The sequence below is a fragment of the Aulonocara stuartgranti genome (assembly GCF_965226115.1).
Source record: "Aulonocara stuartgranti genome assembly, chromosome: 23".
Taxonomy (NCBI): domain Eukaryota; kingdom Metazoa; phylum Chordata; class Actinopteri; order Cichliformes; family Cichlidae; genus Aulonocara; species Aulonocara stuartgranti.
In genome coordinates this window covers 10,624,153-10,636,854 of record NC_138958.1, presented here as the reverse complement: position 1 = coordinate 10,636,854, position 12,702 = coordinate 10,624,153, and the positions used below count along the sequence as shown (strand labels likewise).

The window sequence follows — 12,702 nt, the reverse complement described above, 5'->3', positions numbered from 1 at the left end:
GTGTCTGTGGCCCAGCATCTCACCTGTTCCTGATTTTCAGGCTCAGGTTTTCTTTCTTTCAAAAAGTAGTGTTTGACTGTGGGTCTGTGTTCACAGTGACTTGCCTGAAAGAGAGGAGGGGGAAGGACAGGAAACACCTGCCTTCAGCCACTGGGGACCGCCCCGCAGGTAACACACACACCCACACACACACAGGTACATTATGATATCCCAGGAGACTGTGTACAGGTCAGGTGACCCAGAGAGACTGGTACATTATTCAAACTTCCACCCTCGCTGTTGTGCAGGGTGGAGGTGTGGCCTGAGGAGGGTCAGTCTCTGGGTCTGAGCATTGTTGGAGGTCGCCATGTCATCAAGCGACTGAGGAATGGAGAGGAACTGAAGGGAATCTTCATCAAGCAGGTTTTACCCAACAGCCCCGCCGCCAACACCCACTGTCTGAAGACCGGGGACAAGATCCTGGAGGTAGGGCCTTGTCTAATTCCTGGGTCTCTATACACACACAAGCGCGCGCGCACACACACACACACACACACACACACACACACACACACACACACACACACACACACACACACACACACACACACGTGCGCTACATCCATAGTTTACACACAGCCTGAGACTGAATCTTTCAGAGCGACCCCTTTATGAAGGAAAAGACTTTATAAGTAAAAACAGTTTTATGATTAACATTTTCATAATGTCTGACCTTCAACTCCGTGTGTGTGCGTGCGTGCGTGCGTGTATAAAGGTGTCAGGTGTTGACTTGCGAGCTGCCAGTCACGAGGAGGCGGTCAACACGATCAAATCTGCCCCGAGCCCCGTTGTCTTCATCGTCCAGAGCCTGACAGCGACTCCACGGGTACACACACACACACACACACACACACACACACACACACACACACACACACACACACACACACACACACACACAAATCTGTATGAAGTTCTAAGCTATCAACTTTTGCTAACTGAGCATAGACAGAGGTTTCTGTCTCATACACGTCAAACAGTCCAAACTGTTTGATTCTTCGAGTTTCTGTGTGTTTAATTGTGTGTGTATGTGTGTTTCAGCCCATGTCTCTGACAGCTTCAACCATCAGCAGATCCCAAACAAAGAGGATGGAGTCTCCGGTAAGAGCTCCACACTCTGTATTAACGAGGACACACAGAAATGTATGTCTGTGAGATGCCTGCACAGCTCAACAGAGACCAGCAGAGGGCGACACAGCCTCTGCACAAACAGCGGCATGTCATTCCGGAGCTCAGAAATCACATTTAACAGATTAGATCTGCTGCCTGTGGAGACTCAGATAAGATGAGACTGAATTTATTTTTCCCAGGATTTGGAAAATCCATCTTAGAGCAGCTGAAGACGACATGAGCTGTAACATAATCATTTACAACATGACAGAAACAACAGAGACGAGTTTAATAAGTAAGAAATGCAACAAAACACTGTGAGAGCAGCTGAATATGATCCCATAAAACAGCTTAGAATGGGACAAAATAAAAACATCTTACTGACGTGGGCTAACGAAACAAAATGATCGGCTCTTTCAGTGTGAAACAAGATCTGATGTTTGATGGTGTTTGTCCTCAAGCTGCAGCCGGGCGCTGCGTCCACACAGGGCACGGTCCTGGTCTGAGGATCAGTGTGAGAGGACGTCAAAGTCTCAGCTTCAGCCATGCTTAAACCACACTCACCATCATACTCCAGTCTTTATCTAACGCCTTTGAGACAGATGGACAGTATAAAGAATCCATAATAAAGCTGGCAGCCTGATTAATAAATATAAAAAGAATGAAATAAGACAGAGCTCTGAGACAGACGTCATGATGGAGTGATCGACGCAGGATTGTGCTATGCAGTCACGCGAGTCCTCAGAGCTTCCGGTGTTTCTTTGTTAATGGCAGTGTAGCCTCCAAAAGTCTGATACAGGAAACGACAGCAGAAACTGCACGAGAAAGACAAACTGGAAAAAACAAAAACTGAATTATACAACACAAAGTCTGCTGTGGTAGTAGTTTGACTTTACACGCTGCAGGCGACCTCTACAGTTACTACAGATGACCAAGCAGGGCTTAGATCAGAGTTTAAACTGAGCCGTGCAGCACGGAGCCTAAAGGTTGGAGGTCATATTGGTGGTGGTGCTGATTGTTTCTTGCTCACAGCTGCCATTTAGTTTTACCAGGTTTCAGTGTGTTCCAGGCTCCTATCTCACACAGCCCGAGGCTCGTGCACAACCGTCTGCACACTTATGGTCTATAGTCTGACTGGAAGTCAACAAAGTCCATGTTTTTATGAATAAATGTGTTTGTTTGCAGAAATCAGAGGTAGTGCTGCCCCCCCCGAGACAGCCCCCACCCTACAGGCCTCCCAGCTACTCAGACAAGGAGCTAAACTCTGACTTGGAGGAGGCCAAAGGTCAGTAACACACAGCAGAATCTGTTACAGTGATGTGGTTAAAAGTCGTCTTTATTTTCTATGCTTTGGAGAAATACGTAGTTCCTGTCGGCATTATGGGAAGACTGGGTGGAAACTACAACCACTCCTAAAGATGGATGTTTATCATGAGCTATATTTCTCATTAATGCTCACTGGGATCTTTCAGACTTCTGATTGGTCAGCAGGCAGTTATTTCATGTCTGTCCTCTGTAGCAGGTTAGGTCTGCAGTTGTACTGCCTTCATAACACTGAACACACACAGGTAACCCTCTGTATACACAAGCACACCTGCAGCCTGTGCTGGAGGGCTCACACTACCTGACCTTGGGTGGCCGGTCAAAGCCCAATCATCTGTGTTCTCACCGAATTTGTCATATTTTTTGAGCTTTTGCAGTCTCAGATCAGCCAATCAGCCAGCGGCAGCATGTGACCACAGAGCTATGGCTGGGGGGAGGGGGAGGTAAGGGGTGAACTCTGTGACTTGGGTCTCAGAGGAACTGCTGGGGCATGGTCAGGCCTGGTAACTTCCCTCTATCGTCAGAGTGTCACAGCCAGAGAAAGGTTTGATCGCTTACGTCCTGCCTGCCACTTGTTTGCTCAAAGGCACTTCAGCAGCAGTGCAATGAAGCAGAGGATTTAGCTGCGTGCACGCGTCTGAACAGGTTCAGGTAAAAGCTGAAGCAGGAACTCATCACGCTCTTAGCTTCATCTCAATCAGGTCACGTCTGTCTGAAGAACGATTACCAGAGAATCTGTTTCTGCAGCTGTCACTGAATATCTGACGGGCTTCATTTCATCTCAGATCATCTCCTCGATTTCCTTTCAAGGATCTGTGTCTGAATGTCTGTGTCATGTGTTCCAACAAAACTGAGATTACAGCAAATATCTGAACATCTCAGTTAATCTGGACTTGTTTTATCTCACGTTAACTCACAGAATATTTCACATTGTGTAGTTTTTCTTGCTGAACCGCATTGGGTCTCATTTTGGATCATGTTAATTTACTTCCTGTGATCTGCGGCACTAATTATTTGAAAGCCTGTTTTTGAGTCTGTTTTCATTTTTGTCTCAGTAAACGTACATCAGTATCTCACTGTTTGTGTGTGTGTGTGTGTGTGTGTTTGTGTTTCTGTTTTTGCAGGCCATGTATGAACCGGCAGGCCCTCAGTCCCGTTCGTGACGTATTTCAGCACACGCTGGATGCTTTTGTTGTGATTTTTGTTGCTCTCAGTTCCTCTCGGTCTTTCTCTCTCTGGGTTTCTGCTGTCTTTGCCTCGCTTTGGTTTGGGTACGTTTGGTTTGCTACGTCTGAAGCAGGCGGGCGGACGGGGCTGTCGGCTTTTTCATTCTGACCTCTGGTTTTAATGGCATTTGGGTTTTCTGAGCTGGCATCTCATCTGGGATTAGGGTGGATTAGCTTTTTTGGTCAAAGCTGTTTCCTCTAGACTTCAACTGTCCTTTTAAAGCCTGTCTTCATTTTGGAAGTCTGAGTATATCTTTATCTTGAAACACTAAACTGGACACTAAAATTCTGCAAGTAAAATCTTTCAATGAATGACACAGAACGTCTTGTTTAAAGAAAAATGATGTATAAATGAATTGATGTTGTTTGTGTCAGAGGTTAAATGCAGGTTAAGTTTTATATATTAATAAAGTTTCTGTAATTGGACTGAATAGACTCAATAAAATTACCTTTAAAAACAAACACAAACCAAAGTTTCCATCAGCTTCATCTTCAGGGTCTTTGGCGTGAACCAAAGCAAAGCTCATACTTTTAGCGTGTCCTCAGACTCGTGCGTTTCTTGTCTGTGGAATGATGAACTGGTTTGAACCTGGAGAACGTTATGTTCCTTAACCTTCCTTAACTGGTAAAGCTGAGGAAGAGCTCAGTCTGCTGACTGTTAAACAAAATAACTCAGTTCCTCTCATCTGAAGTCAAAAATGTTGGATGGTCTGGCATGAGTCCTGGATCTTGGTCTGGGACTCTGGGACCGGAAGTTCGGTCTTTGCTGATCTTTAGCCTGGATGCTGGTCCAGTTCTCCATGTCTGACTTTCATCCTGGGTCGAGTAACTTTCTTTTAGCGTGAACTTGAAAGAAGCTCATGGTCTTTATCCAGGCCTCTGTGGTCACTAAAGCTCAGTCTTAGGGTAATAAACATTCACCCCTTTCCTCTTTAGGCGCACTTCTCTTGGTCACTGGTATAAATTCTTGGTGCAGCTGTATCCCATTGGTCTCTATCCTGGAATCTAGGACGGTTTGGTTCAGTCTTTCTGACCTTTAACCTGTTCTCCTAGGCCTGAGCCTTATCTTTGGGACTAGTCAGGCTAGGTGTCTCCAGATTTTACCCTTGCCTGTGTAGGACAGCTGAGGCTTACTTTAGCTTGGACCTGGGATAGCCAGTGCCTGGTACCACTTTGTTTTTCAGGATGGACAGACCGGTCCTGTTAATGGGGAAACAGCATCAGCCTCCAATGACATGTGTTTTCAGTTTGATGGTGATAATCTGACAGAATGAAACTGCCAAATGTTTCATGTTTGGCTTGGGAGACAACGTCTGTCCAGAGGTTTGTGCCAAGTGCAAATTTTACGGCCTGTTGTCAAGCTTTGTGCCAGCTGTCTGATTTGTATATTAGTTGTGGCAAACAGAAATGTCTGAAACACTCGAGTGCGAGGGCAAAGTTTGGGCAGAGCACTGGGTTTCTGGTGAATCTGAGCTTTTTCACTGCAGTCTCATAAGAGTCAGACACAAATACAATAAAGCTTACATGAGCAGGGATGGAAGGAATGATGAATTGGTGGTGCTTTTCTCTCGGGCCACGCCGCTGCCTGCTCTTCTCTCTCGGCTTGTCTTATTTATATTCTTGGTGAAACATTATATTGGCTGCTGCAACAGTAATGAATGATTCAGATCAATTCCACATGCTGTTTCAGGTTGTTTGTCTCGCAGCAAAACGAGCAGCCGAGCAAATAGCCTTCATCTCTGCAGCCTCTGAGTAGATTGGTTTTACTGTACAGCGTCAGGGTCAAAGCACGTCATCGTGGAGCTAAAAAACTCCATGAATCATGTGTCTGCTGCGATATCTGATGGTAGACTGATTGTGTCGATGCAGACGAAAATAAATCACCACTGTTACCAAAACCAGCTCCTGTTTGCATCTTACTTACGGGCCTGCTTTAAATGAAAGCTTACTCCATCAACAGGAAAAGCACAGTTGTCTATATAAGCCTTTAAATCTTGGTGACTGGTCGGGATGGAGAACAGACTTGACATTTGGTTAATCGTGAACAGTTCGTGTGTGCACACAGACTTGTGTACAAAATTAGCTAAACACTGTATAAATGACGTTGTTGATTCATTGGTTTGTAAGATCCCATTTTTATGTGTTGAAGTTGCATTCACAGACTCAGATACCTGCTAATCAGCGCTCGTTAACATCCAATCAAAATCCTTAAATCTTATTGTGCACCCAAACGTCGCCTTCTTTGAAGGTGTGTTAGTACAGTAACCTCCCAGCAGCTTTGTCATTGGTTAGATAACACCATTAAAATGCTCCAAAAGGCTCCAACAGCACAAACATGGTGCAGAGGTCTAGTAAAGGTGAAGCTAGCATCCACCTGTATCACCATCCACCTGTCAGTTAGAGGCCACGCCCCTAGTAAAACACACAGTTTGTGTATCGGGCTGTGAACATGTTAATTCAATTCAAGAGAATGCATTTAGCAACCTAATTAATGAAAAGCATTTAAACGCATAATTTTATTATCTAAAAAAATGGCATCAAACATTTTAGTAATGTTATGCTTGGCTGAAATCAGTTTTGTGTGAATGTTGTAACCTGTGTCCTCAGCTTTTAGCTTGTGCATGAGAGGCTGAATAAAGAAAACAGGAGATATCTGCAGCTTCCGCCTGTGCTGCATCATAGCACATTATTCTGCAGGTAGAACACAGTCAGGTGTGTGTGCCGTTTAATCTTGTAAAGAAACTGCAGTATGTTGTGAAGAGGAGCTCTCTGATGGATGATTGACAGCTCTGTGAGGAGGATTTAAAGGTTAAACGGGGATGAAGGGGGTAAATGCAGGATTAAAAGTCACACACCTGGTGATCGAGGTGATTTAACAGAGAATTAACAGGTCAGATTTAAATCATTGATCTGTGGTCTGATCAGCGCTGTGGCAGTTTGATCGGTTAAAAACTCCTCCTGAAAATCCAGTTTTCCTCCACCCAGGAGTAATAACGGGAGGGATGCTCAGCGGCCGTGTCCATGATGTGTCTGGCGTTGCGTCTCCTCCTGCAGATTCGTCCCTATCCAGCTGACCGTCGTCATCAGTTTCAAAGCTCTCTGCTGTGGTTCTTACAGGTTACACAGCAAAACGATGACATGTTGTTCCCCAAATTTGTGCTTAATGCAGCGCTTTTCCGCAGGCTGGGTCCGGTTTTAACTCAGATACTTACAGTCTGGGAGGAAGTGCTGATTACAGGTATGAAAAAAAGAGCCATTCTATAATCTTATTGAAATAACGTGGATTAGTAAGATTATCCCCACCTGTTCTGTGATTCTACATGGACCCACCCCCAGTCTGAGAGCACCTGATGGACAATAGAAGAGATGGACGTAGCTTGTGCTGAAGTGCCCCAAGCCATTCTTTCTCATCTCCAACAGAGGGCGACTGTGTTTTGCGTGGCCGTAGGGAGGTCTGTCAGAAAGTGGCCATTGGCTATCCTGCTCTATAACCAGAGTAAACAGTTTCTCGTCCTTTTAAATGAAACATGTTTGTTTTATAAATCGCCGTCCTGTTAAAGTCAGACAGACATGTCGTCCTCCGTTTCTCAGTCAGTGACAAAAACTCTCTCGACTGTAATGTTTCACCAAGGCTTCACCACAAAATGTGCTGGTTAACATCACGGGGATGTAAGGAGATCAGTCCTCACAATAGACTCTAAGCTTATGCCCCCATGTTGTTATTACTTACAACAATATGCTACTGTTTTTGCATTTAGCATATTGTAGCTACAGGATAGGGATGCGAGAATGTTAAAATATGCTGATGGCTATTGTTGGTCTCTTTCAGAGGAACAGGAAGAACAGTGTAAATCTCATCAGTTTTTGATTAAACCAACAAGCTTGTCTTGAATTACACAGGCCTCATAAAACGTCTTTCATTTCCTGGTCAGTCTGTGGAAGTTGTTGATGGCTTTAAGTATTTGGGAACAAGTTTACTTGATGACAAGTTTAGTTTTATGGTTTAAGATGCTGGGATGTGTTTCTCTTGTTGTTGTATTGAAGTTTTGTATATGTGTATGTAGGATTTTTTTGGGTTGATATGAAGTGATTTGATTGATTTGTTTATGACTTTGTGAACCAAAGACAATTTTACATTCATGTGGATAATATAGTTATTTTGTTTTATTCTATTCTTGCTGATACGGGGTGAGATTTCACTTCATATCTCAGAATGAACCAGAATCTGAGCCTGGTTCTGCCAGAGGTTTCTTCCTGTTAAAAGGGAGTTTTTCCTTCCCACTGTCGCCAAAGTGCTTGCTCATAGGGGGTCATATGATTGTTGGGTTTTCTCTGAATGTATTATTTTAGGGTCTACCTTACAATATAAAGTGTCTAGAGGTGACTGTTGTTGTGATTTGGCGCTGTATAAATAAAAATGAAAGTAATCCATACCTGCAGCAAAGCAATGACTGACCTCCAACTGTGGACGGATCACTTCAGATGTTCTCTCAGCTGAAGTTTAGTCCTCCTCCAGAGAGTGTTTGACTCTGCCCATCAGGGCCCCTTAACACAAACAGTTTAATCCTGATCCTCCATCTTGGTTCTGCTAATATGTTTGTATGACCTAACCACAGCTTTCAGTGAATGCTGACATCAAACTTTACGGTAACAGCTGTGAGAACAGCCGCACTCATCGTGTTGTTTGAGCTGATTGCACCAGTTTTTTAAAATTTTTGGGCAATGAAGTTGGTAACATCATACTGAACAGCAGGCCTGGTCCTAAACATTACAGTGGCCAGGGTGACCTTTGTTCTAAAACCACCAGCCTCTGTGAAAATCAGCATGTCAGAGCTGCAGCCATCGCTGAAACGTTCGCAGAAATCTGTCTGACATGCCCTGATTTTATCTGTTCCTCAGAGGATGAACTCACAGGACAAATTTTGCACATCATCACTTCATCAGCAGACGAAGCATGGAGAGGCTATCCTTCATGTGTGGTGTGAGTACTGAGGGTCTGTCAGCAGCATTTGGTATAAGCTGTTCTGTGGATGTCAATCTGTATTCACAACCACTCCAAAGGTAATTAAATCAGTTGAAAGTTGATTGAGTCTGTGGGGAAAGTGGGTCATTGCAGCAGCAGACAGTAACAGGACCAACAGAGTATAAATAGAAACTGAGCCGAAACAAGCATCGTACACTCTGATTTAAAACTGCTGTGAAAGTATGGGGGATGAGGGATGTGACAATAAGATCTTATCTGCAGTTTACTGTTGAGGCTTTCTGCAGTGGTGTGTAGTGTCCAAAAACTCCAACCTCATTTGTTCAGACCATCAGTTTATGAAAGTCTTAAAGGGGAGTAGCTAAAGCAGCATGATACCCAGTATGAGAGAAAGAACTGTGAAGCATGCATAGCGACTCGGAGAGAGTCCGGAGTTAAAAAAGCCCGGGGGGGTCTTAATTTGGGCAGCTTCCTTGCCTCAGACAGTTTGATGACGTGGTTGCATTTTATTTGTGAGTCATGTCAACTTGGAGGGGAGGTGCTAGCATGAATGGTGATAAAGGGGCTGCCTGAACTCTGTGTGTGTGGGTGTGTGTGTGTCTGTTTGTGGGTGTGTGTTGGATCAATGAGCTACCATAATAGAAGAGTTGGCTGCATACATCTACTCCCTGCAGACTGTAACAACACACTGCTCTGAATTTGTGTGTGTGTGTGTGTGTGTGTGTGTGTGTGTGTGTGTGTGTGTGTGTGTGTGTGTGTGTGTGTGTGTGTGTGTGTGTGTGTGTGTGTGTGTGTGTGTGTGTGTGTGTGTGTGTGTCCCAGCTTCCTGTCCTTATATAGCCTCCACCCCCAGCCTCTTTGATTGCCTCGACATTCATAAACATCATTTATCATCTTGTTGGTATCAAGTGCATCATTTAGAGCCTGCTTGTGTTAATTATGCATATCTTCAAAGCTGTAGTTTCTCAGGCATGGTTTTAAGGCCTTGCAGGAATTCCAGGAGTCCTGGAGCTGGGCTGGGAACATTTAAGGTGGTCCTTTGAGCCTTTATGAAGGTTTAGATTGTGGTTTGAAGGGAGCTGTTAGAAAGTTCAAAGTCAACTTTAAAAAGAATTTACTTGTCCAGAATTGAGAGTTAACTAAAGGGGAGTCCAGAAATCCCACTAGAGCCCTTTGTGATTCATGATGTGGTTCCAGTAGGTTCAAAATAGGTCATTCTGGGCACCATTGACCATGTTTAATGCTTTTGGTAATAAAGCAGGATGATGAGGTAGCTACTTCTTTAGGTTATTATGGAGGTTAAAAATTCTCCAGGCATTGTTGAGTCATGTGTCATTGAACAGCTCCAGAGATGATTAAAGATGCTGAAGGTTCTTAAGAAAGACCAAGAATGTCCAAACCATAGTCTTTAAGGGCTGTGTAGACCTCACAGACGAACCTGGTACAGGGAAGGGTGGGGTTCCTACCTGAGAAGAAAGAGCATGGACACAGGACAAGACTACGAATGAATTACTGAATATCCATCCATCAGCTATAAAACAGTGATGAGTCTTTGGCTGTTGATCCCAATCAGAACAGAGCTGGTGAATCTGTGAGAACCTGCTGGAAGGACCATCTCTGGCACTCTTCATCAACCACATCTTCATGGTGCAGTAGCTGGACTGATCTGAGGCACCAGCTGAACTCTTCTCATCGCAGCAAAGAGAGACAGCGGCAGGTTCTTGCTGTAGGGTCCACCAGCGTGTCAGCCTATGAGCTGCTGACTTCACTGTCCAGCCTCTGTCCACTTCACACCATCAATTAAAAGGTCCGATGCCCGTCCTTCATAGTTCTGACTGGTTATTACTGACTGCTGCTTTCTCCACGCCAGCGTTTCAAGAAATATGAAAACATTCTAAAAAAATGTTCAGTTTTCCATCCCAGTTACTCAGGGATCAGTTTGTGTAGAAACGATCATTAAAAATGAAAAATAGAACTGGGCTGATTACTTTCTGAAGCAAGTGTAAATGAAGGGCTGTGACCGTAAATGTGTGCGAGGCACCAATGAACATCTTTACCAGGAGGAGTGCTAATGGAGAACGAAGAGGAGAAAAGGATTGGGACAGAGAGAAAAATGCACAGGAGAGGGGGAGGGAGAGGGGTAAGGAAAGGTAGAGCAGCAGCAGGAGGAGGGTGAAGGGAGAGGGAGAGCCGGGGATGAGGAAAGGGAGTAATCGAGGTTGAGTGTATAACAGAGCTGTACGTCGCTCTCAGCCTCAGCATCACAGCAGCCAGCTCTCTCTCTCACACATCACATTTTCTGGAGATCAGAGCGCCACAGCAGAGCTGAAACTGAGACAGCACACACACACACACACACACACACACACACACACTCTCTGCCGTACATGTGGATTTATCTCTGCGTGTGAAGACTGAAGTATGGACTATGTTGCCTCCAGGTTAGTATGCGCTCTCACTCTGTGTGTGTGTGTGTGTGTGTGTGTGTGTGTGTGTGTGTGTGTGTTCTAGTGGATTATCAAGCGTCTGTCAGAGCTGAGTTATGAGACGGCTCATTACGTGTGTGTGTGTGTGTGTGTGTGTGTGTGTGTGTGTGTGTGTTTGCTTTCCTACCTGATCCCCGTCAACATATCGAGTAGGGGTCACCTTTAACCTGTGTGCATGTGTCTGCACACAATCAGGTGGGGAAAGACAAATCATGTGTGTGCTGCATTATTTTGGTGTGTGTGTGTGAGAGAGAGGGGAGAGAGACAGCAGCACTTTTACCTATGATGTATTTTGCTGTGTATGTGTGACGGGCATGGGCTCGCTCTCAGGTTCCCCATGTGGTGCTGCATCAGTATCAGGACCACAGATTGGGGCTCTGAGCTGCACCATGACCGATGATAATAAATGCATCCATCACATATGTCAGGTCACATGATTGTCCCGGCAAGCATTCTGTTTCTGCTGCGTGGAGCTCGGTCTGGAGGCAGAGGGCAGCGTACACCATCCTGCCAAAAGTGTTCACTTGTCTGCCTTCAGAGTGTGCAAAACTGACTGACCTCCCATTCTTAATCCACACAGTTTAATAGGATGTCGGCCCTTTGCAGCTGTAACAGTTTCAGCTCTTCAGACAAGCCTTCATGCAGATTTAAGAATGTTTATGAGGATTTTTGCTGCAGGTCAGTCAAGTTCTTCACACCAGGAAGGGGGCATCCCCAAACTGTTCCCAAAAAGTTGGGAACACGAAAGTGTCCAAAGTATGCTGAAGCATGAAGCGTTCCTTTCACTGGAACTAATGGGTGGAGCCCAACTCCTGGAAAACACCCCACACCATAGTCCCCCTTCACCAAACTTTACGCTTGGCACAGTGCAGTCAGACAAGTACCGTTGTCCTGGCAACCACAAACCCAGACTCGTCCATCGTGGGCGATTGTGGCTCAAGAGTCGGGAGTTTACCTTGTAATCGGAAGGTTGCCGGTTCGAGTCCCGGCTTGGACAGTCTCGGTTGTTGTGTCCTTGGGCAAGACACTTCACCCGTTGCCTACTGGTGGTGGTCAGAGGGCCCGGTGGCGCCAGTGTCCGGCAGCCTCGCCTCTGTCAGTGCACCCCAGGGTGGCTGTGGCTACAATGTAGCTTGCCATCACCTGTGTGTGAATGGGTGGATGACTGGATATGTAAAGCGCTTTGGGGTCCTTAGGGACTAGTAAAGCGCTATATAAATACAGGCCATTTACCATTTTACCATTGGAGACGTGTGATTGGTCACTCCGGAGAACATGTCTCCACGGCTCTAGAGTCCAGTGGCATGTGCTTTGCTTTACTGCGTCCAATGCTTTGCTGTTTGTTTGGTGATGTAAGGCTTGGATGCATTTGTCATGGAAACCCATTCCACGCATTGTTCTTAAGCTAATCTGAAGTCACGTGAAGTTTGGATGTCTTTAACGGTTGACTCTGCAGAAAGTCTGTGAACTCTGTGCACCATGATCCTCAGCTTCCACTGAGCCCGCTCTCTGATTTACGTTGCCGACCACTTCGTGG

General features: G+C 45.3%; 1 protein-coding gene across 13 annotated transcripts in view; it reads left to right on the top strand.

Moving 5' to 3' along the window:
• The window catches only part of patj (PATJ crumbs cell polarity complex component), a 101,883-nt gene that overhangs the window by 51,432 nt on the left and 37,749 nt on the right, over positions 1-12,702 (top strand). For all 13 annotated transcript variants that reach the window (XM_082524221.1, XM_082524228.1, XM_082524229.1 and 10 more), the window contains 5 exons: positions 97-168; positions 288-465; positions 755-865; positions 1,081-1,140; positions 2,335-2,434. In XM_082524221.1, coding sequence (XP_082380347.1) covers positions 97-168; positions 288-465; positions 755-865; positions 1,081-1,140; positions 2,335-2,434 — 521 coding nt within the window. The remainder of the gene's footprint in view (positions 1-96; positions 169-287; positions 466-754; positions 866-1,080; positions 1,141-2,334; positions 2,435-12,702) is intronic.